General features: G+C 42.8%; 1 protein-coding gene across 1 annotated transcript in view; it reads left to right on the top strand.

Annotated features, from left to right (window-relative positions):
* Styxl1 (serine/threonine/tyrosine interacting like 1) overlaps positions 1–25,154 on the top strand; it is a 51,639-nt gene that overhangs the window by 19,682 nt on the left and 6,803 nt on the right. The window contains exons 3-6 of the mRNA XM_046422811.2: positions 4,390–4,451; positions 7,810–7,957; positions 12,962–13,107; positions 18,214–18,359. Of these exons, the coding sequence (XP_046278767.1) occupies positions 4,390–4,451; positions 7,810–7,957; positions 12,962–13,107; positions 18,214–18,359 (502 nt within the window). The remainder of the gene's footprint in view (positions 1–4,389; positions 4,452–7,809; positions 7,958–12,961; positions 13,108–18,213; positions 18,360–25,154) is intronic.

The following is a 25,154-nucleotide window of genomic DNA, read 5'->3' as shown; positions in this document are numbered from 1 at the left end:
ACTTTTAGAAAATAGGTGTGCCAGCAGGTGGTACATATCTGTAAATCATAGTGACTCTGGACACTGAAGCAGGAGAATCCCAAGTTCAAGCCAGCCTGGGCAATTTAGTGAGACCCTGTCTCTACCCACCCCCCAAAAAGTTAAAAAGGACTGAGAATATAACTTAGTGGTAGGTCAACCCAGTTTCAGCTCCCAGCCTCCTCCCCAATATAGAAAATGTATACACCAAAATAGGCCCCCCCACCCCAAAATTAGTATTAGTATTACTGAGGATTAGTATTTGAGATTAAAATCTACTCAATATAGAAGCTGTGTTATTTATTGGAAGATCAAAACAGAGCTATGAATTTTGCTACATCCATTCAAAGTAAATAACTTATGACATACAGATTCTGACAGATGTAAGAAATGAAAACCAGTGTATTGAACCTGTATCTGTCATTTGTTCAAAAACTCACACACAGTAATTAAGTCTGCAAAAAAGACAATTGTAGGAAAGAAAAACTGCCCTTTCACAAGCCTAAAACATCCTTCTAAAGATACCAAAATAAAAATTCATATGTATCTGTCAAGTTTTAACTGTTGGACACAAACACCATTCTAGAAATACTGAACTGCATAGATTAAAAACACATAACATGGGGCTGGGGATGTGGCTCAAGCGTTAGCGCGCTCGCCTGGCATGCGTGCGGCCCGGGTTCGATCCTCAGCACCACATACAAACAAGGATGTTGTGTCCGCCGAGAACTAAAAAAATAAATATTAAAAAAAAAAATTCTCTCTCTAAAAAAAAAAAAAAACAAACAAACCACATAACATGGGCTGGGGACATAGCTCAGCTGGTAGAGTGCTTGCCTTGCATGCACTAAGGTCCTAGGTTCAATCCCCAGCACCACAAAGCAAAACAAACAAAAAAACCCATGATATGCAACATCTTAAGCAATTAAAGCACTAATTTTTTAAAGAGCCCATTCAAATCACCACTTTCATGATGATTGACATACACAAATAAGAGATAGTGGTTCAAACTGAGGAAGTGATACCTGGATTTTATAAGACTTTTTCTTATATTTTTTTCTTTAAGTTAAATGTCTCTTCTCATCTCTAAAATAATTTTTAAGTGCTAAAACTTTAAGGAAGGCAAACTCTTCAAGTAATTTGCCATTAAGTGTAGACTCAGTTGACAAATCTTAATAAGGAACTAAAAATTAACGTGAAACACAGGAAAAGCTGGACAAAGCAGTGCTATTATGCTATCATGGCCTTTCAGTTAAAGACGTTAGCAGCCTGAAATGTCTCTTGGTTTAGTATATTAACTTCCTAGGATTTTCTAAAATTTATGCAGCAGCACATCAGCCAGATGTGGTGATGTGAATCAAAATAAAGCAAGAAGCTGCTAAGTGGTACATGCCTGTGATCCCCACTACGAGGTAGGTGGAGGAAGGAGGATCACAAGTTCCAGGCCAGCATCAGCAATTGAGTGAGACCCTGTCTCAACCTAAAAAAAATAAGAAGGGCTGAGTTTAAGCCCAATGGCAAAGCACCCCTGAGTTCAATCTCTATTACTTCCCTCTTAACTCCTGGCAATCATGCCCTTTTATAGTTTGATAGCCTCTTTCTTAGAGCTAAATAATATTCCATATTCAGAGTATATCACAGCTTGTTCACTCACCTACTAAAGGACATTCTGGTAGTTTTCAAGTTTGTGCCATTGTGAATAAAGCTGCTATGAACGTTTGTGTGTAGACACAAGGTTTCAACCCATTTGGGCAAATACCAAGGAACACAATTGCCGCAAACAGCTTGTTTAATCTTGCTAGAAACTGCCAAATTTCTTACAAAGTGGCTTTATCATTTTTGCATTTCCAACAGCAATGAGTGAGAATTCCTGTTCTACATCCTCACCAGCATTTGGTATTTGTCAGTGTTCTGGATTTGGGCCATCCCAATAGGTGTAAGTGCTCCCATCATTTCAATTTGCAATTCCCTAATTAGGTTAGATGTTGAGCATTTTTTCATATGCTTGCTTGCCATCTGTATGTTTTCTTTGGTGAGAAGTCTGTTCGTATCTTTTGTCCATTTTTAATTAGTTATTTTCTCACTGTTGAATTTTAATGGTTTGTGCATAAGAAAATAGTACTGCATCAGGTATGTATTTTGCAAATATGTCTTCCCAGACTATGTCTTCTTTTCTTTCTCTTCCTTCTCCTCCTCCTCATTCATCTTTCTCCACCTCTTCCTTCTCCTCTTTTTCCTCTTCCTCCTCCTCTTTGCTCCTCCTTTTTACTCCTCCTCCTCCATCTTCATTCTTCTCTTCCTCCTCCTCCTCCTCCTTCTTCCTCTTTCTTCACCTCCTCCTCCTCTTTTTTTTTTTTTTTTTCCTGTAATGCAGGGTTGGAACCCAGGGCCTTACCCATGCTGGGCAAGCACTCTGCCACTGAGCTGCATCTCCAGACCCTTCTCATTCTCTTGACAGTGTCTTCTGCAGAGCTCAAGTTTTACATTTAAACAAAGCCCAGCTCATCATCGATTTCTCTTGTGGATTGAGGCTTTGGTATTGTATCCCAAAAGTCATCACCAGACCCCAACGTATCTAGATATTCTGCTGTGGTATCTCCTAGGAGTTTCACTGCTTTTCATTTTACACTTGGGTCTGTGATCTCTTGAGTTAGTTTTAGTGAAGAATGTAAGGTCTGTATCTTGATTAATTTTTTTTTTTTTTTTGCTTATGAATGTCCAATCATTCCAGCATTATTTGTTGAAAATGCCATCGTCTCTGATGTCTTGCCTTCATTCCTTCACAGGTTCTGTTGATCACTTTCTGGATTCTGTTCCGTTCTATGGATCTATTTCTCTGTTCTTTTCCAATACCATACTGCTTTGATCAATGTAGCTGTAAGTGCCTAGAGAGGTTGAATAATGTCAGTTCTCTGGCTTTGTTCTTTTCCCTCCATATTGAGTTGGCTTTCTAGGTTTTTCTCTCTCCATAACCATGTGTTTTTTAAAAAATTTTGTTCATTCATCTTTCCATAGCAGTTGTGAAGGTGACCCCACAGAAAGGTTTTGTGATTGTTCCTGACCTCGAAATTTCAATGGTCTTGAACCAGTTTTTTTTTTGGGGGGTGGGGTTGGGATTGAACCTAGGGGTGCTTTACCACTGAGCTATATTCTCAGTCCTTTATTTTTATTTTCACACAGGGTCTTACTAAATTGCTTGGGGCCTTGCTAAATTGCTGAGGCTGGCTTTGAACTTGTGATCCTTCTGCTTCAGCCTCCTAAATCTTGGGATTACCGGCCTGCACCACTGGGACCAGCTCATTCTTTTTTTTTATTATTATTTTTTTAGTTATAGTTGGACATGATATCTTTATTTTATTTATACATTTATTTTTTTATGTGGTGCTGAGGATCGAACCCAGCGCCTCACATGTGCTAGGCAAGTGCTCTACCGCTGAGCCCCAGCCCCAGCCCCGGGACCAGCTCATTCTAAATGAAAAGTCTCTCCCACAGTTAGACCCCAGGGATTACTTGCCTGAAACAAAATGGGCACATTTGCCATAGTTTCTATGCACAAAACAGACCTGATTCAGTTTCTTGTAGACAGAGATCTTTTAAGTCTTTAATGTAAGGCTCAATTCCTATTTCATGTTCCTCCCAACTATAAGGAAGATCAATACCTCCCCTTATATCCTAACATGGCATTATAAGGGCCTCAACTCATAGGTTCTAGCCTGAGTTTGGGTCTAAACTCAGTGGGGCACTTAGTGTGAGCTCGCTTTCACTTTGATTTCTCCCCTACTGCTACCTTTTTTTTTTCCTTTGCATTTCTGGGAATAGAACCCCAGGCCTCATGCATGCTAAGCAAGCTAAGTTAAGCTACATCTCCTGCCCTTTTCATTTTTTGTTGCTGCTGTTGTTTTGAATTTTTCCAAGTGTAGTAGCAAGTGCCTGTAATGATCCTGTTTCAAAGTTAAAAATAAAAAGGTCTGGGTTGTGGCTCAGTGTTGGAATACACCTGGGTTAAATCTTGAGTACCACACAGATACACAAATTACTTTGAGACAAGGTCTCACCAAGTTTCCCAGGCCGATCTTGAACTTGTGTGCCTGGCTCCTAGTCCTCCTTTTCTAGACCCAGAGAAAACTCCATCTAAATCAGAAATAGGAAGTCTTATTGTCCCATAAGGGGATGTGTGGGTGTGAATGTAATAGGACTGGGGGTCACGAGGTGACAGCCCAGAGTAGTGAAACTATATACCTCAGATTTTAAACAGATAGTAACTATCACCTGACTTGCCAAAGTATGTTGATGACAAAGTATGTACTGTAGATAGTCTGGTCCTGTGTTCCTCTGTAAATCCGGTTCTGAGTTAAACCCTTTTCTTTCCAGATGTTCGTTCCAAAAGGGAGTACGATGAGAGTCATGTGATCACAGCCCTTCGTGTGAAGAAGGTACGCACCTGAGTCAGCATCTGGGGCAGGCTGGTGACCTTGGTGAGGGTGGAAGGAATGGGAGGTTTCATCCTGTGTCCACTAGGGTCTCCTGTGGGACACTAAGCAGTAGGTACCCCAGAATATAAGACACTCTTGATTCAGTGTCCCCGCCCTCATAGAGTTTCTGTTCTACGCAGTGAGCAGATGATTAACAATAGCGGTGGGCTGGGGTTGTGGCTCAGTGGTGGCACACTTGCCTAGCATGTGTGAGGCACTGGGTTCGATTCTCAGCACCACATATAAATAAATAAATGAATAAAGGTCCATCAATAACTAATTAAAAAAAAAAAACCATAGAGGTATTACACTAACCCAAAAGTGTAAGCTCCTCCTTCCCTCCTTCCCTTCTTTTTCCTTCCCACATTCTCACAAGCAACTGAGCCCAGCTACTGGCACCGTGGTCCTCTCCTGTTTTGAGGCCTTCTCCACTCCCCTGCAGGTGTCCTCTCTCTTAAGTCGTGGCCATACCTGGAAGATCCGCTCCAGCCTCTGAGTCCTGGTCACAGCCTCTGCCCTTGACTTTGAAGTTCTCTCTCATTCTGGTTTCTTCTTTCCCTGGTTCAGCTACATCCTTTCCTTCTGCTACCTGAAGGTATCTTCCTGGTCTCTTTCATGCCTGTCAGGATGCTTTCCTTCACTCAGGCTTACAGCTTCAACCCTCCATATCCAGTTAGGGTCCTGAGGAGTTTACTTCTAAAATTGTGTCTTGCAAAATTCCCTCCTGTCCTGCCCTACTGCCAGAGTGCCATATGCATTTCATCTCTGGCTCTTTTTCAACATATAGATCAGCATGGAGCATGGGCCTTGGCATGAGTATTTTTCTGGGAATAAGCTACTGTCTGCTGCCCTCCTTCTTCCCTATCCCTGTGCGTCATTTTCTGCTTATTTTCTCCCTGGAGTTTCAGTTCTCTGGCTCTCTACTCCAGCGGCCTTTTTCAAGTCTTTCTCTGCTTTTTGTATAACCTATTCTGAGCCTCTCTGTCATGTATGGGTCTCATTTCCCAGCTCAGCACTCCTATCTGTGTTCCCTGGTCTCTGGCAACATGCCAACTCTCTGCATCCCAGCCTCCGGGGGCTGCTCACATCTTTTCCCTTGCCAGGTTCTTCTGTCTCTAGAAGCCCACCCTCAACCTGTGTCTACATTTTCTCCTCTGAGTGACATCTATTGGGCCCCTTCCTGAACATACTTCTGATTCCTTTAGAGAAACAGGATTTCTCCCATTTGTGTTGCAGAGAAACCTATTAAATCCCTCCTTCAGGTCTTCTGCTGGTCTGGGGTTCTACCTCAGGCTAGGTTGCAGAGGCCAGAATCAGGTTCAGGCTGCCCTGAGTCACAGGGCTCATGTGATACTGTCAGCAAGTGAGGACCAGACTCAGCTCTTCTCCAGCTGTTGGAGAATTGGGCCTCCCAGGAAACAGGTAGCACCAAGACCCCCCTTCAATGCTGATTCCTGTCATCAAGTCAGAAAGATTTCAGACATGTTGCTCAGAGTAATAGTCAATGAGTTTATTAGCAGGAATGGGAAGGGGAAAAGTAGATGCTCTCATGGAACAGGGTTCACTCTAGTTTTATTTGGGATCCCAGAGAAGTTTCCAGAGAGTCCTACCCAGGTCCACCTCTTGTCTGGTAACTGACAGGATGATATCAAACTTTCAAGTTCCCACTGACATGACCACTCTAGGTCTCTTTGGCCCATGCTGACTGGTTCTAATTGGAATCTGTTCTTACAGATTTTATGGTTAGGGGGAATTATCCTTACCTCCGTAAATTCCAGGATCTGGTCTCTGTAAGGGTCTCCTCCTTCAGGGAAATTTGGGTTCCCCTTCAGGGAAACTTGGGTTCCTCTTATCAATATTATTTTGGACTCTCATTTTCCTGCAGATAACAGGTAGTTTGCTAAGGAATGTAACATATCCTGTCTATGTAAGCCAGGCAGGGATGCAGGTGAATTACTTCTTAGAAAAGAAAGCATGTGGGGGTCAGCACAGTGAGCCCTTCTTCAGAATTATCCTCGTCATCTCATGTTCCTACTGCTCATGCCTGTCCCTGTCACAGGCAGGCCTCCTCAAGCTCTGGAACATCTTGTAGGTTCTGAGCCTTCTAGTGCTGTGAGATTACATCTCCTCCCTAGGTGACCTCATCCCCTCCTAGGTGACACTGTCTCCTCCCTAGTTGGCATCATCCTCTTAGCAGTCAGCATCTGCTGTTCCTTGCCCTGTGATCTGCATTACGGTTATTCCACCATCCCTACCTCTTCTGGCTTCTGTTTGCCATCCATTAATTTAAGCACATTTATGGCCTACCAGGTACAGACACTATTGTAGATGCTCAGGACACCTAACAAGGACCCAGATCCCTGCTCCCCCAGAACTTATACCTGACCAGGCAGCCCTCCTTGTGGCATCCGCTTGCTCATGACTTCCACTCCACTGACCTCCTGACTGCCACTTTAGGAGTGGTTTTGGATTGGGGCCTACTGCCAACCACTCTCTGTACGAGAGAGAATGTCACTAATTCAGCTGGTCATGGTTACTCCAAATCCAGGACCTGATAGGCTGTGAGCCCTTCAATAGACCAGCCAGTCTTTAGTTGAGTACTTGCCTCTGGTCTGGCCCACTGAAGCTGGCCCTTCTTAGAAGGGGATGTGGGTATGGAAGATTCTTGGAAGTCAGCACATCTCCACTCCTCTTGAAACATGGGGGAAAGGCTTTACCACTGGTCATTCCACTAAAAACTAGAGAGACAGCTGGATACAGTGGTGCACAATTGTAAACCCAGCAACTGAGAGGCTAAGGCAAGAGGATTGCAAGTTGGAGGCCAGCCTGGGCCACTAAGCAAGACCGTTTCAAAAATTAAAAGGCCTGGGGAGTGTAGCTCTGTGGTAGAGTGTCCATGAGTTAAACCACCACTATAAACAAATACCACCACCTAGAAAGTCAGAGACTGGTTGTTTGGTGAGGAAACTAGGTTTATTCAAAGTCAGTGAAACTTAAGGAAGATAGAAGAGAACTTAGTCTCAAATCTGCATCTTCACGCACAGGGTCAGGGAAAGATTTATAAGGGAAGAGGAGGCACTTGGGACAAAGTCAGAAAATATACATTTGCAGATTTAGTAGCTAGTAGCTCTCAGCCAGAGGAAGTATAGGATGCAGAAAAGTAGTTATCAGGAAGTCACTTTTAATTTCAAAGTGTCTGTTTCCAGAAGGCGTAGGGGGTTGGGGTATAATCTTTGCTTCCAGCTCCTTCTGGGGCTGACATGTAGGAAATCCATGTTCAACCAAGCTGCCCACCACCTCACCTCTGTGTTTTCCTTAGAAGGATAAAGACTACCTCATCCCTGAGTCCGTAGACCTGGAGTGTGTGAGATACTGTGTGGTGTATGACAGCAACACCAGCACCCTGGAGATGACCTTAGTCTACAATGAAAACGAGGATGATAATGACTTTGACAATTCTGGCCCAGGTGGGTTTTTCCAGCAGTGGCAAAACGATAGGTAAGGAGCCTGGTGGGGACAGGCTATAATCCCAGCAGCTGGCGGGGACAGGACTATAATCCCAGCAGCTCAGGAGGATTGAGTTCAAACAGCCTCAGCAACTCAGCGAGGCCCAGCAAGATCCTGTCTCTAAATAAAGTTTAAAAAGGGGCTGGAGATGTGGCTCAGTGGCTAAGTGCCCTTGGATTCAATTCCTAGTACCAGAAAAAAGTTACTACTTACTATGTGCCAGGAGCCATGATGCCAGGTGCTTCACCTGGGCTAATTTGTGAAGTCTGCAGAGCCTCCTTGTGAGAATGGTAATGCTAAGAGCCATGAGACGTGTGAGACTTTACCCTCCATACAAGATAAGTCACCTGCAGCAGTTGCATGTACACTATCAGAGACCTGAGACTCCTGGGTCAGATACAGGACTGGGTTATTCAGAACAACACAAGGACCCAGAATGTCAGCATTGTCCTGTACTGGTTCTCTAAGCCCCAGTCCCCACAGGGTTAGGTGAAGAGGGCCAAGTGACACTTAGAACTACAATGGGTTGCCTTATAGAAGAGTCCTAAGCTTAGGGGGCCTGAGGGAAGAAAGAATGTCCTGTCTTCCAAAGCTGTTACGCAAATGTCTCCTGAAGAGATAGCCCAGAACAAAAGCAGCCAATGTCCCTGTTCACAGAACACTGAATGGAGAACTGTCTCCTAGCAGGTACATCACTCCCATTTTAAAGAGGGTTGAAACTGGCCCAGAAAGGTGAAGTAACTCACCCAAGATCCTGGTGAGTTAGGATCTATTGCTATGGAGCTCATTTCTCCAAACCGAGTCACTGAAAACAGCAAACCTTAATTATCTTCCTCTTTCGGTGGGTCCAGAATTCAGGGACCACTCAGCTGGAAGGCACAGGGTTTCTTGTGGGCTGCTGTCCTTGGAAGGTTTGGGCCAGGATGATTGGCATCCAAAATGACTCATTAGCCATGGCAGTAGCCAGAAGGCCTCAGCTCCTTGGCACAGAACCTTTCCTTGGGATTGCTTGAGTGGCTCGCAACACGGCAATGGGTTTCCCCCAGAGTGAGGGGTCTGAGAGAGGGGGTTAGAAGGGGTAACCATGTGCCTTTTATGACCTGGTCTCAGGACTCAGTTACCTCTGCCATGTTCCAGTCACTAGAAGTAGGTCATGAAGTCCAGCCTGCACTCAAGGGACAAGCAGGTAGTCTTGACCTTTTTATTTATTTCTTTTGACGTATTTGTTATTGGTGTATTATAGTTGCCCATAATGGTGGGATTTGTTACATATTCATACATGTAATTTGGCCAGTGTCACTCCACAGTATTTTCCCTTTCTCTTCCCTCTTCCCTCCCTTTCTTCTATTCTAATGATCTTCCTTCAATTTTAATGAGACTCCCACGCACCTCTTTTTCTTTTTCCTCCTTAGCTTCCACATATGAGAAAAATATATGATCCTTATCTTTGAGTGTGGCTTGTTTCATTTAACAAAATACTCTCAAGTTCCATCCATTTTTCTGAATTCCATTCTTTATGGCAAAATAAAACTGCATTGTGTGTATTTACCACATTTTCCTCATTCATTGATGGACACCCAGGCTGGTTCCATAGTTTGGCTATTATGAATTGTGCTGCTATAAACATGGGTCTGCATGTATCACTATAGTATGATAATTTTAATTCTCTAGGATAAATACTGAGGAGTGGTATAGCTGAGTCATAGGATGGTCCATTCCTAGTCTTTTGAGGAGCCTCCATACTGATTTCCACAGTGCCAGTACTAACTTACAATCACATCACAGTGTGAAAGTGTTCCTTTTTCTCCGTTTCCTCTCGGCATTTATCATTGTTTGTATTCCTGGTGACTACCATTCCAATAGGCTTGACATTTTAAAGAGGTGTTTAAAAGACTCTGTGGACAGATTTCCAAACTATCACAGCTCCTAAGTGGTAGGGTCACAGTTCAAGCCTAGGCAGTTTGAGACTATCCTGTCTCAAACTGGATGGTTGTGTTGGAGAAGAACATGGCTTAGGGCTGGAGGGTCAGTTCCAAGATTCTCAGTTGAAATTCTGAAGCTCCACTGTTCTCTTTTCAGCCCCTGGCCATCCCCTGGCACCAAGAGATCTGCTTCCTCTGACTCAATAGCTGATGTGGGTGGGTATAGTTCCAGGGCACTCCCAGGACTGCCACTGGGTGGAGCTAAGCTCCCACCTTCAGGAAAGCCAGCCTTTCAGGCTTTCTTCCTAAGGGCTCTTTGGCCATGGTAGGTCCCTGCTTCCCCATGCCTGCCCCACTGGACTCTAGTGTACAGTTCTGGTATTATGGGATTACATGCTGGATCCTGAAGCCCTAGGAAATGGGCAGTAAAGATAACCCCGCTTCCACCCTGCAGCTGAGTGCACTGTGCCATGGGTTCCCATGCCCCTTGGTAGGAAGCCACAGCTGCACATACAACTCTCCCCTTACACAACTTTGCTCACTTAAAATGGCATCTTGCATGTAAGTGCTAAGTCTTTTGGATATAAGGTCATTTCAGGGTTCCTCTCGCCACCCCACTTCTCTCTGTTGTTAAGTACCTATCTCCTCAGTCCCCAGGGAAACCTGAGCACAGGGGCTCTTCCTCACATCCCAGCAGCAGGTATGTGAGATCACAGTGCAGTCCTTTCCTGCTGGCCATGTGGGCCTGTGGCCATGGGGCTCTTCCTCACTGTGCCCAGAGCTGTGATGCCCGTGACTGATGGACGTCTTGAGCAGCCTCTGTACCTGGCAGTATGCACCAGTTGCTCCTGGGGACCCCCACCTTGGGCCCTCTGCTCAGGCTCCCCACCCAGGCTGCAGATCCCCTGGGCCTTGCTGCATCTCTCCTTGGCCTTCAGTGTTGGTTCCACCACCCACCACCTCTGCTGGGGACCACCGAGTTCCCAGGGGGAAATGGGCCAAGCTGTTTCCAGCGCGAATGTGGGCGCCCTGCCTGTGGGTTTCCCCCCAGTCAGTGTCTTCATAGAAACTGGTCTTGGCTTCTGCACTCAGAGGGCTTCCCCATCTTGGAGGAAAGATTTCTCTCATGTTGAATTGTCCTTCCTTGCAACAGTGGGGTTATAGATTGCAAGTGTGCTCCTTGACACAGGAAGAAAGCTTTGGGGCTTCCTTTACCTCTCTCAGCAAAGCCTGGCTTTCATGACTATTGGCTGGCTAAGGAACCCAAGGAATTCAACTCAAAGCTGCCCCTGTAATCAGGGACCTTTATCTGAGTATGTTCCTTCTCCTTTGGAAGCAGCGAGTGCCCCAGTTCAGAGAGGAAGAAACTAATGCCAATGGAGAATTCATGATCAATGGGAATAGAAATGAATGAAATTGACATTGCAGAAATATTAACTCCATCACCCCTTCTAGTGGAAACCTCTACTTCCCAGTAATGGATTGAGGCTATTATGGAGGTACCCCCCCCCACTTCTGAGCAAGTGGAGCCTGACCTTTTCTGGCTATTGGAAAGGTAGCCTAGGCTCTGTTAGCATCCCTGACTATCCCCTGGGAACTGGCCTTCCTCTGGTGCTGATCCTGTTGTCCCTAATTGAATAAGCCTCCAGTGGGTCTCGAGAAGCAACCTAAAGGTAAGAGTCATGCATCCTGAGAAACTCTACAGCTCCCTGGGGCCTTCTGACCCGCCACCATTTGTGGCTCAGGAGAGTCATGACGGGCATCACATGACCCATTGGTTGGACTCTGACTTCTGAATCAGACCCCATGGGAGGCTTTGGCCCATGTCTGGACAACTGCAGGTTATGTCCCAGCCTGGTTACAGACTCCAGACTTGTCCTCCAAATGTAGTTCCTCCAGACAGGTCCCAGGCCACTATGTCCTGAGCAGTCCCTGCTGGAAGTGTCCTTGTCTCCCAGATCTAAAGTTTAGCATAGAAGTCAGAGTTCATACCCAACTCCTTCTGGATGGCTGTCCCAAGCCTGCTAGCCAACATTACTCTTTCTGGGTCTGCTAGCCAACATTACTCTTTCTGGGTCTGTTCCTGGATCCAAGTATTCTGGCTTAGCCTTAATTATGCAGAATTCCAGTCCCATATATCTGATTTGCATACAGTCTATCCTGCAGATCAGCGAAGGTGTTAAGGTTAAATTGATGTCAAAACCACTGTGAAATTTCATTTCATACACCAGAATGGCCATGTGACAAGAACGTAGAGAAAGGAGTCCTCAGGCATTGCCTGCCAGAGTGTGAGATGGTGAAGTTGCTTCAGAAAAAAGTTGGATGTTTCCTCAAAGGGTTAAGATAGATACTCCAAAGACATGGTGTCTGCATGAGAACTTGTGCATGAGCTCACACAGCATCATTCACAGTAGCCCAAGGAGGGAATAACACATGCATCCTCAGATGAGAGGATAAAACCAATGTGGTAAATCCATGTGGTGCAATGAATGTTAGCCATTGAAAGGACTGAAGTATTGATACATCTGCAAGAGATGAATGCTGAAGAGACTATAGCAAGTGTAGAAAACAGACACACATCATGTGAATGACATGCTTCCGTTTATATGAAATGTCCAGAATACATGATATGTGGAAAAATTAGATAAATAGAGCTTGGAGTAATCAAAGCTGCAAGTTTGGGGGTAACAAGAAAGTGACTGATACAGGGTTTCTTTTAGGGATGATGAAAATTTGCTAAAATTGATTGTGATAATAGTTACACAACTGACTATACAAAAAATCACTGAATCATATGCTTTAAATGGGTGAATTGTTTGGTATACAACATGTGGCGCACATATGTTGTGTGTATATATATACACACACAGCTTACAGAAGATCCACCTGATGGTAAGTTGCCTTTAAAATTTTAATTGTTACATTCCTCTCATTTATCCTTTTTCGGCTTCCTAAATAATTGCTTTTCAGAAGACAGAGTGGCTGTCTAGACAGATGGTGAGCACAACACAGGACAGTCACCTCTTTGGTGTCCATTCTTAGAACTGGCGCTCGGACCTGCTGTGGAGTGTGGCAAATGGCTGAGCAACTTCACCCGCAATCCTGTGCATATCCTGAAAGGGGGCTACCAGCGCTTCTCAGGCCTGTACCACTTCTTTAGGACCCAGAAGATCATCTGGATGCCCCAGGTGAGGCAGAGGGCTGAACAGAGGCTAGCTTGGCCAGGAAGCATGGCTGGGGACTAAGGGGTGGAAGGCAGGGGAGGAGGAACAAGAGACGGGAACAGGGGATGGAAGGAGATGGAGGAGAACAGGCTGGGGAAATGAACTGGTGGCATCCAGGTCATGATCGTGACTTTATCGGTGTCCAGGAAAGGAAGAGGCCATTGGTGACAGCATGGAGTTCATCCTCTGTGTCTGGCAGCTGGTGAATGGGCCCGTTCTCACTCTGATCCAGTCTGATTCTGGGCGCTGCTCATGGCCTCTGTTGCTGGGTTTCTTGGGGCCTCATACAGCCTTACCCTTGCCTCTTCTGTTGCTGAGGATCTACCAGCGAGCCAGCTGTGACCCTTTTACCCTCTGCCAGGGTTCCCTCTCAAATTCTCTTCCATCACTGAGCAGCCCTGACCTCCACCATGTCCATCTTCTTCCCCTAAATCCTGGCCTGATCCACAGGGGAGTGTGCTAGTGGGGAAAGGGGCCCTGCAGACCTTCACAACCCTCCCTGCCCTGCCACTCTGCTGCTCAGTGGGCTTGTGTGACAAGGCAGGACAGCAGTCTATGGTCAGACCTGTTTTCAAACCCAGGGTGTGTACACAAGCTTTCCCGACATCCTCTCTCCTCCTCTGAGGTAACGGCACCTAGGATTTGGGCTCAGCAAGTGCCCACCAAGTGCGGCTCCCTGTTCCTGGGGGCCTCCCTTTGCTGGCTTTTCAGGGTGTGGAGAGATTGGTGTCTTCTCTGAGCTTCTGCTGCTAATAACTCGCCCCACATACTTTACTGACAGCTCTAGTGAGGTGTAGCTGACATGCGATGAATGGCACGTTTAAAATGAAGTATGGTTGGTTTTAATACGTGTGTGCAGTGACTTTCCTAGATTTGGAGGGGAGGGGCTTGTGGAAGCTACGAGGGCTGGGTGGGCAAGTAGTAACCCTGCTTGGTTGTGGCTCTTTAGAATGGGGTTGCCTAGCATTTGCCTCTCCCTGTCATAGGACCTTTGCCACCAATTTAGGAACAAAGGTGAAGGTTCTACTTGCTACATGTTCTTTACCATAGGTGGGAGTGTCTCCATGCTCCCCTAGGAGCTGCTTCTCTGAGGGAAGGTGGTGGCCAAGTATTAAGGCTCTGAGATTGCCTTCCACTTTAGATGGAGCAGCTTATAGTGACTTCCCTGTGCTGGTAGGTGACCTTCCTTCAGTAAGAGCTCCCTCTGAGCAGAGGTGCTCAGGGACTGACAGATTTCAGCAGTTCATTGCTAGAGGCAGATGAGGACCCACCACTGAGCAGTGCCAAGCAGAAGGTTGGCATGGTCACGTTATACTTTGGGAAGCTCATTAGGAAGCAGATCAGTGGGCCAGAGTAGATTTGGGGAGCCCTGATGAGAGGCAGGGGAGAAAGACAGTCTGAGGACATTTAGGAAGCAGCATTGCTCAACTAGAGGACATGGGGGAGTCTGGAGACAGGAGGAAGGCCCTGGTGTTCATGTGGGTGACAGGTGGGCCATAGTGTGGTTCATAGCAGTGGGGAGCCCCTGGGGGACAATTTGTGGGGCAGACAGCAGCCTCCATTCAGACTGCTCGGTGGAGATATCTTTTCTGTTTTATTACCTGGTATTAATGTGCATGCTTTGAGAAGATGAAATGTTTCTATCTGTGCCACACCCTCTTCCCAGCTCAAGTCAGGTAACCACAGAAAGGGAGGCTGGTTTGCAGGAAGCAGGAGAGTTATGAGGCAGGTGGTGGGTGCTGAGGCAGTTTGTTCTCTAGTGGGATTATAGGAATGTCACAGGGCTCCAGTGAGCCAGGTACCCTGGGTGGAGTCAGCAGGGCTCTGGGGCGTGGCTTGTAGTGGCTTCACCTGGGGTGGGAGGGACTGGTGCTGACAGGGAGGTAGACTGAGGTTTTTTTTTTTTTTTTTTAATTTTGAGAAAAAGGAAAAAGAAGGTTTATTGCTTTGCTAGCAAAGGAGAAACACAGGGGACTCCTGTCCCAAAGACTGTGATTCTGCCCATCAGTAGGAACAGAGGGCTTTTAAAGAGGTGATTCAGAGAAAATGAGTTTAGGGAGGAGAGATCAGGGAGAAGATCAGGAAGGAGAAAGTTAGGGAAAATAAGAACAGGAAGGGGTTGGGCTTGTGGCTCAGTGGCAGAGCACTTGCCTCCCACATGTGATGCACTGGGTTCAATCCTCAGCAGCACATAAAAATAAATAAACAAAATAAAGACATTGTGTCCATGTATAACTAAAAACAAAAAACAAAAAAGAAGATCAGGGAAGAGAAGGTCAGGAAGGAGAAGGTAAGGGAAAAGAAAAAAATATGTAAATTTCAAAGCCACAAAGGATATGGTCACAGTATCAAGTGAACCCTTGTTACATTTCCCCACTGTCAATTTCTAGCTTCCATTTCTATGGAAAGCAGGTGACAACATCTTCAAGCTATTTACTGCTGAACAGGGGCAAAGTTGGGGAAAGTAACCCAAAGTTCTTATTCTCTGTCAGGTGTAGGGGGTGGACAGTTAGGGCATTCAACATCAGAGCAGTCCAGAGGTCCACAGTGGCAGTTGGCAGGTGACTGGACAAGGTATACATAAGGCAGGGATCTTGCCAAGACAACAATAAAGAGCAAAGAATTCATTACTTTTTGTAAATAATTAGAACAAAAGCAATTAGTATTTCATCCAGTCTCTGAAAACCATGAGGACTGTAATTCATAAACTATCAGTGAAAAATGGATTAGTTCATCAACGGATGTCAGGAAGATTTGTAGGTTTTTGAAATCAGACTCAAATTAACTCAGGACAAATTTGGGACTCTTACGATCATTACTATTATTCACTCTCACACAAGAATCCTTCCTTTATAGCCTCCAGCTGTACTTACTTTTGGAAGGGTTGACACAAATATACATCTTATGTTACATTTTTTAAAATATATACATATTTTTTCATTTTTTAGTTGTGGATGGATAATGCCTTTATTTATTTATCTTTATGTGGTGCTGAGGCTTGAACCCAGTGCCTCGCACATGCAAGACAAGTGCTCTACCACTGAGCCACAACCCCAGCCCTTATGTTACATTTTTAAAACCATTGTTTTTACGTTTAAGTGTCCAGGTAGGACTGTGCTTTTAGGCTATACTCTCCTGCTAGGTGTTTAAGACCAAGTTGGCCAAAACTGACCCTGTTCCTATCTACTCTTAAGAGTCAGCTGAGATTCCTCAGGGATCACTCCTGGGGACATATGTGAAGGCTCTTGGCTCTGTTAGCTTTCCTCTACCATTGGTGCCAATTGCCAGGATGGGTTGGGGTCTGTCTGACCATATATGGCTTATCTTGGAAGCATCAGGGACATTTCCATCTCCAATGACCCTCTTCTTTGCAGAATGTGCACTGGTTGGCTTCCTGTTCTATAGGGTCCTCTCTATCTCCAGGTCACCAGAGTTACATGTTCCAAAGAGGGGTCACATCATTCTCCACGTCCTGGCTGACCTTAGAGGGCAAGGTCCAAAATATTGGCTACTTTTTCCTTGGCCCTTTTACTTCCTTGCCTTTGGTCTCCAAGGTTTTGGTTTTAAACATCCAGCAAGCCAGTTTTACCAGACTTAAAGAGGGAGTAACAGGTCATAACTTCAATATCTATAATTTTACAGGTACCCCTTTCATTTAATTTGGGTCAGTATTAGTACTGGAAGTCAGGATTATATAGTATCTGTCCTACGTAGCCCGAGGTATTTAAGTTGTTACTTCTGATTCTGATTTGGTACCAAAGGACTATGGAAGAGATTTTGACCGCCAATCACACAGGCCAGGGTCTCCCTTGGAGGTATGACGGGGAAGTGGCGCAAGTCAGAGCATGTGGGGAGCTTGGTGGCAGTGAGGGCAGGTTTCCTTGTGTAGGGCCTCTTCTAGCTGGCCATTGCTGGTGGACACCAAGTTTCCTAGAGAGGACCAGCAGGCACAGCTGCGGGCACACTCGGTTCTTTGTACCCTTCCTTCATGATGCACTGTGAGGGACGGTGCTTCTTAGAACTCTCTTTGGGAAACATAGAAATAATCCTCTGTTTCTTAGTGATTCAAAGAAACCAAATTATTTTTTAAATTGTGTGTTTCTAATTGATACATAAAATTTAAAAAAGCATACTAGGTGATATTTTGATATACAATATATGCATTATATAATATTTAATTATAATAAAACATCTTTCTCCTTGAATATTTTTCATTTCTTGTGGCAAAAAACATCCAACTCTTCCTAGGTTTTTGAAATATACAGCACGTTATAGTTAGGTAGTCAACCACTGTACAGAGGCACCCCAGGACCCTTTGCTCCTGTTCAGCTGTAACTAGTGCACATGGATCAGTTTTGCCCACCTGCCCCTCCCCCCTCCCCCACACCCCCATCCCCCACCAACCCCATAACTGCCATTTTACTCTTCACCTCTGAGATCAGCTTCTTCAGAGTCCACCTGGGATTGAGACTATGTGGACCTCACTGTTCTGTGCCTGGCTTATTTCACTTAACATAATATCCTCTGTTCTATTTATGTTGCTGCAGTCAAATTTTCTGTCACATTTATGGACCCTGAATTTAAGTGGTTGTCTTGTCCTCTCTGCCCCACTGACCATTCGCCTCCTTCATCAGAACACATTTTCTAATGGCAGATAGGCACAATGTGGAGAGTTTTATTGAGTGTGTCTTTAAGGTGTTTAAATTCTGATGTCCCCATTGTAATAAAAGTTCTGTTCCTCCCCACCCCACCCCCAATTGGACACATTCTGGGTTGTGGAAGTTCTGCACCACAAGGTCCTCAACTCCAGCCTTTTTGCATGTGACCAGGTGCAAATGGTTGCCAGGGAGGGCAATGGAGTCGGTGCTGAGAGCTAGCATGGCATTGTGATGCTGTAGCCAGTCCTGATGGGACAGCCCTCTCTCTCCTCATGTGAGCTGCTATTTGCCAGTCTTTATGAAAGTCCAGATCTCAGTATCATCCACTGTCTGCTGAAGAGATTTCAAGAGATGAAAAGCTCCCTTCCAGAGGGCCCATGCTCACAGCAGTCCTTCTCTTTCCCAACTCCAGGAACTAGATGCATTTCAGCCGTATCCTGTTGAAATAATTCCTGGAAAGGTCTTTCTGGGAAATTTCAGTCAAGCCTGTGACCCTCAAGTGCAGAAGGATTTGAAAATCAAAGCACATATCAATGTCTCCATGGAGATGGGACCCTTGTAAGTAAATGAGACACTTTTTTTAAGGATATCATTTATTTATACACATTTCCTAGTGCCATGCATTTGTAGAGTTGAAAGGGCTCTTAGCAGCCAACACAAACTGGAGCAGAGTTAGCATGGCCTTCGCCCGTGCCTCGTGTGGCTTTGGCATCCTCTGCCCCCTGAGTCCTCACACTCGTCCTGTGAACCTCACCATGAGTGGTGCTTTCCAGGTCTTTAACATGGTGTTATGAAGCATCTTGGTCTACTCTGCTTGGCCTGTCTCAGGAACCTGTGAGAAATGCCTCTGTGCTTTGGCATTTGGTACCAGGACACACATGCCCATGCAGGCTCATCCTTGTTCACTGTGCAGGAAAGCCCTCACTAGCCCTGCTGGCCAGCCTCTGTTTTCTGACAGTGTCTGGTCCTGGTCACCAAGACCTAGAATTCTCTGCTTTCAGCTCCTGATCAAAATGGAAATAATACAAGAATTCAGCAAGGCATCTGATAACAAAAATGTCATATAAAGGGGCTAGGGTTGTGGCTCAGAGATAGAGCTCTCGCCTAACATGCGTGAGGCACTGGGTTCAATCCTCAGCTCCACATAAATATAAAATAAAGATATTGTGTCCACCTATAACTAAAAAATAAATATTTAAAAATGTCATATAAAATCGATCAATTCAACTTATGAATGTAGAAACATAATGAAAGATGAAAGATCCATCTTTACAATAAAAACTAAAAGTTATGGGGCTGGGGATGTGGCTCAAGTGGTAGTGCGCTCGCCTGGCATGTGTGCGGCCCGGGTTCGATCCTCAGCACCACATACAAACAAAGATGTTATGTCCGCTGAAAACTAAAAAAAATAAATATTAAAAAATTCTCTCTCTCTCTCTCTCTGGAAAAAAAAAACTAAAAGTTATAAGATTCCTAGAAATAAATTTAAGAAATATGCAGGGCCTATGTAAATAAGACAATTTTTTTTTGTGTGTGTGTGACACTGAGGGTTGAGCCCAGGGGCACTTGACTACTGAGCCACATCCCCAGCCCTATTTTGTATTTTATTTAGAGACAGGGTCTCACTGAGTTGCTTAGTGTCTCACTTTTGCTGAGGCTGGCTTTGAACTCGTGAGCCTCCTGCTTCAGCCTCCTGAACTGCTGGAATTATAAGCATGCACATCCAGCCATCCCCAGCCTTTTAAATTTGTTTGTTTGTTTTCGAGACAGAGTCTAAGTTCCTGGCTCTGGCCTTGAACTTGCGATTCTCCTGCCTCTGCTGTTGCTAGGATTACAGGTATGCATCACCATGCCTGGCTAAGGAAACTAAAGGATGTAGAAAAAAGAGGGCATCGATGATGGGAAAGACTGTTGGATAAGAAACCTAATGTCATGGGTGATGTCAACTGCCTATGAATTCATCTAAAAATTCAAAAAGATCTGAGCCAAAAAGCAAGTTATTTCCTAATTTGCTTTTTGGCTGAGATCTTTATAATGCCAACTCAAAGTTGGATATCTATATGATATATTCTTCAAGAATATAAATGAGACTACTTTCCATTTCTAACCAGATGAAGTAACAAGGACCAAATTTACTCCCCCACCTTAAATAACTGAAATAAAACGTATAGAACAGGGTTTTTTGGACAATGGCTAACTAACAACACAGGACAGTTTCTCAGGCATACAAAAGCTGAATGAATTCATCAACAACAAACTTGCACTACAAAAAAGTTAAAGGAAGGGCTGGGGATGTGGCTCAAGTGGTAGCGCGCTCTCCTGGTATGCTTGTGGCCCGGTTCAATCCTCAGCACCACATACAAACAAAGATGTTGTGTCTGCTGAAAACTGAAAAATAAATATTGAAATTCTCTCCCCCCCCCCCTCTCTCTCTCTCTCTTTAAAAAAAAAAAGTTAAAGGAAATCTTTTGAGCAGAAAGAAAATGATACCAGATGGAAATCTGAATCTCTATAAAAAGAACAAAGACCACCAGAAGTGATAATTATGTAGATAAATATAAGATACTTTCCCTCTTGTTTAAAAATCTCCTCAATAATCAGTTAATGATGTGTTCTATAAACTCTAAAGCAACTGCAAAAAAAAAAATATAATGAATGAAATAATAAAGGAAAAATAGAATCATAATAACCCAGAAGAAGACAGAAAAAGAGGAAAATGGGAATAAAGAAGAGATGAGATCAATAGAAAACAAATATCAAATGATAGATTTAAACTCATATCAACATTTAGTCTAAAGATTCCAGTCAAAAGGCAGAGATTATAGATTGCCTAAAAAATGTACTTCAAATATAAAGTAAAAGGATGTAACAAGATATTCTAGACTGAGATAAATTTTAAAAAACTCTAGTTGCTATATTATTATCAGAAAATTCAGACTTCACAGCAAAGTATACTACCCAGAGATGAGGGGAGTCATTTCATTATGAGAAAGTGGTCAATTAATCTAGACTCTAGATTCTAGAGAAAAAATATTCTTTTAAAAAAAATACTTACTTTTTAGGTGTAGATGGACACAACACAATGCCTTTTATCTATTTATTTATTTTTTATATGGTGCTGAGGATTGAACCTGGGTCCAGCCCATGCTAGGCGAGCACACTACCGCTGAGCCACAATCCCAGCCCAGGGAAAAAATATTCTTAAACATGTATGTACCTAATGAAGGAGTTTATTTGATCCCTATAGATCCATTATAGATCCTACTTTAAAAATAACATAAAATAAAGGAGTTCAAAGTACATGAAATTAAAACTATTAAAATGTTTTGGAAGGAGCTGAATGCAGTGGTGCACACCTGTGATACCAGTGACTCAGAAGGTAGAAGGATTGCAAGTTTGAGGCCAGCCTCAGCAACTTAGGATCTAAACAAAATTTTAAAACTCTGTCTTAAAATGAAAAAAAAAATTTTTTTTAAATGGCTGGGGTTGTAGCTCAGTGGCAGAGTCCTCCTGAGTTCAATCCCAAGTTAAAAAACTGAAAGAAATACAACAATCCACCATTATAATCAGAAATCTCAGCATATCAATAATTGCTACAACAAGTAAATGGAAGATAGGTTATAATTTCAAAGACTAGAAGAATGTAATTGTCCAACTTTACTTAATTGACAATTGTAAGATGTTTCACACAAAATTAGTAATGTTCTTCTAGTCTTTGAATATCTTTTTTATGCTAGAACCATTTTAATATAATTATACATAGCTGCCAAATCCAGGAAGAAAAGATTTATGCATATATAACTTCCAGTTAATATCTGCATGCATAAACAATAATCTCAGTTTAACAACTCATCAGGGTCAGAGCAATTTACCAATGTTTCTTTACTTCTAGGCTTACCAACAGTAAGATGCAGATGAATTAATGTCCTTTTGTTTCTTCAGACATTTTGTTGTAAAGTTTTAGTGCAGCTCACCTCCAGACAAAAGTAATCTTTTAAAATCAGTACTAAATTGCCTTGAATTTTGCTTATATTTATCACCTATTTAATCACTAAGAACTCCTGGAGAAGTGGAGTTCAAGGCTGCATACAATAACAGGAGATCATAGTTTTGAAGTCTAGCACAGATTGAAAACCACAGATGTACCATTTATATAAGACACACACTGTTTGTTGAATATCTTCTTACTGTTGAATATCTTCTCAATAAGAACATGGAATATTTTTTGTCAGGATACCCTGTTCTGGACCACAATACAAACATTATTAAACCTAAAAGGATTAAAGTTTTAAAAATTATGTTCTATGACCCTAATGGAATTAAATTAGAAATCAATAACACAGGTATCTGGGGAAAATCCCAAACACGTGGAAATGAAATAACACACTTTTAAGTAGCATATGTGTCAAAAGAAATTAAGGGGAAAATTAGAAATTATTTTGAACCGAATGAAAATATAAACAACACATGTCAAATATTGTGCATGCAGCTAAAGCAATGTTAGAGGAGAATTTACAACCTAAATGCCTATGTTAGAAAAAAAGAACCTCAAATCAAGGAACTTCCACCTTAAAATTTTTAAAAAGTAAGCAGGGGGAATGAAATAATAAAGAATAGAAACAAATGAAAAAGAAAACATAACAAATAGGAAAATTAATGAAGCCAAAAGTTTTTTCTCAAAAAAAAGTTCTCTGAAAAATCAATAGAATTGGTATATCCTATGAAACTGATTGGAGTAGACAGAAGACAAAAATAACATTATTGAGTTAAAAGAGACCATCATTATAGATCCTACCAATATCAAAAAGTATTCTTAGGCACTTATCCCAGAGAAAGGAAAACTTACATTTATACCAAAAGCTGTGCATCTATATTCACAAAAATTGTCCAGCTAAGTAGTTTGAAAAGCTGTGGTGGGTACATACCATGGAAGACTCCTGCTGATACATGCCACAACTTGGATTTCCTGCTTGGATCTCTATGGAACTGATGCTGAACACAAAACAAAACACCAAATCTGAAAAGTTACTTACAATATTCTATTTATATAGCTTTTTTTTTTTTTAATTTTTTTTATAATTTTTTAATATTTATTTTTTAGTTTTCGGCAGACACAACATCTTTGTTTGTATGTGGTGCTGAGGATCGAACCCGGGCCGCACGCACGCCAGGCGAGCGCGCTACCGCTTGAGCCACATCCCCAGCCCAATATATAGCATTTTTAATAGAACAAAATTTTAGAAATAGAGGATAGATTAGTGGTTGGCAGGACTTGGGAAAGGGCTCTAGCATGTTGGTTATCAGAGGGCAATAAAAGGGATCCTTGGTATTTCTTGACCTATTGGAGATTCAGGAACCTACGTGAGCAATAACTTTATAAATAGAGTGAACTACAGACAGACATACACCTGCATGGATGCAAGTAAAAAGCTGTAGAAAGCTGAATAAGATTGACAGGTTATATCAGCGTAGTATCCTGCTTGTGATATTATATTATAGTCTTGCAAAATGTTACTGCTGGGGAAACTAGGTGAAGTGTACAGGGCTCTCTATTATTTCTTAAGACTGCATATGAATCTACAATTATCTCAAAGTTTTTAATTAAAAATATTTAGAAGGACTGGGGTTGTGGCTCAGTGGTAGATTGCTTGCCTAGCATGCATGAAACACTGGGTTAGATCCTCGGCACCATATAAAAATAAAAAAGGTATTGTGTCTACCTACAACTAAAAATATATATTAAAAAATTTAGAAAATGAGCAACTTTATGCCAATAAATTTGAAAATATAGAGTAAATGAACAAATTCCTTGAAAGAGTCAAGCTCAGTTAGATAATAGATAATCAGGGCTGGGGATATAGCTCAGTTGGTAGAATGCTTGCCTCATATGCACCAGGCCCTGGGTTCAATCCCCAGCACCATAAAAAAAAGAAAGAAAGAAATAGATAATTAGAATATCCCTCTATTAGAGAAATTTAATTCACAGTTTAAAACCTTTGTACAAAGAAAACGTCTAGGCCCATATGCCTTTATTGGTGAAATAATAATTTCACAAAAACTCTTTAAGAAAATAAAGATGTGCTGGGTGTGGTGGTACATGCCTGTAATCCCAGCAGTTTGGGAGGCTGAGGCAGGAAGATTGTGAGACTAAAGCCAGCCTCAGTAACTTAGGCAGGCCCTAAGAAACTTAGGGAGACCCTGTCTTTAAAAAAATATTAAAAAGTGTGGGGGATGGAGCCACATGGTTAAGTCACATGGGTTCAATTCCCAATACCAAAAGAAAATAAAGATGAGAGAACTCTAATTCATTTATGAGATACATCATTATTTGAAACTCAAACCTACAAAGACTTTACAAGAAGGGAAACTACAGACCAATATCCCTATGAATATAGGCACAACAATTCTTAACAAAATTTTTGTAAATTGGATTCTAAAATATCTAAAAATGATAATATCTCATGACCAATTGTGTTTGTTCCAGGAATGCAAGGTTGGTTTAACATTGAAAACCAAAGGTAATGCACCATATTAACAGACTGGGAAAGGAAACATCTTCAAGTGGTGCTGAGAGCCATTGCCAAGTAGGAATGACACATGGCAATTTCTTTGTCAGCCTACCCAATGTTGCTTAGAGGAAGGACTCTCCATATTGACCCAGGTCATTTGAAGTGACATTGCATGTAAAGTGACCTTGCTCAATGACCAGGGTGGATCCAAGTTTAAGGTGTACCCTGCTGGGAATAGGGCGTATCCTGCTGCCTCAGGCACGCCCGCTCCTTGAGTTCCCATTGAGGGGATTCAAAGCCCGGTGGAGAGTGTGGATTTTGCCCAGAATGTGGATTTGCCCAGAACCTGTTTGTAGAGTGCCGGAGTGAGTTCGGGAATAAAGAATTGCTGTTTGAATCTACAAGGCTGTGAGTGGCTCGTGATTTTGTGCCCGGCCAGACTGCGGCAAAGTGGAGAAAAGTTGCACTCTGTAGTTGCTGAATCCATATATATGTATAAGTGTGTATTTAAATATATATGTATAAAATATAAAAATCAGTAATATGTGGTTCATAAAATAATCAACAGTTTTCAGGAGACTAAAATTATATTAGCTTTCTTTCAACCACTGAGGGATTGAGATAGATGATTAATTTAAAAATGTAATTAGAAAATCCCTAGAAATCTATAAATAAATTTCTAAACAGCCAATGAAGCAAAGAACTCACAATGGAAATTAGGAAATATTTTCAAATACACGATAATGAAAATACTATGTATCAATTTGTGGAGTGTAGCTAAGCTGTGATTAGAGGGAAATGTACAGCTAGGAATGAATACACTTATTACAAAGGGAAAAGGCTA

Source organism: Marmota monax, unplaced genomic scaffold, assembly GCF_021218885.2.
Source record: "Marmota monax isolate L192 unplaced genomic scaffold, Marmota_monax_Labrador192_F-V1.1 WCK01_AAM20220418_F8-fsc00237, whole genome shotgun sequence".
NCBI lineage: Eukaryota > Metazoa > Chordata > Mammalia > Rodentia > Sciuridae > Marmota > Marmota monax.
Note: the sequence above shows the minus strand (reverse complement) of the source record. Positions and strands in the feature narration are given on the sequence as shown.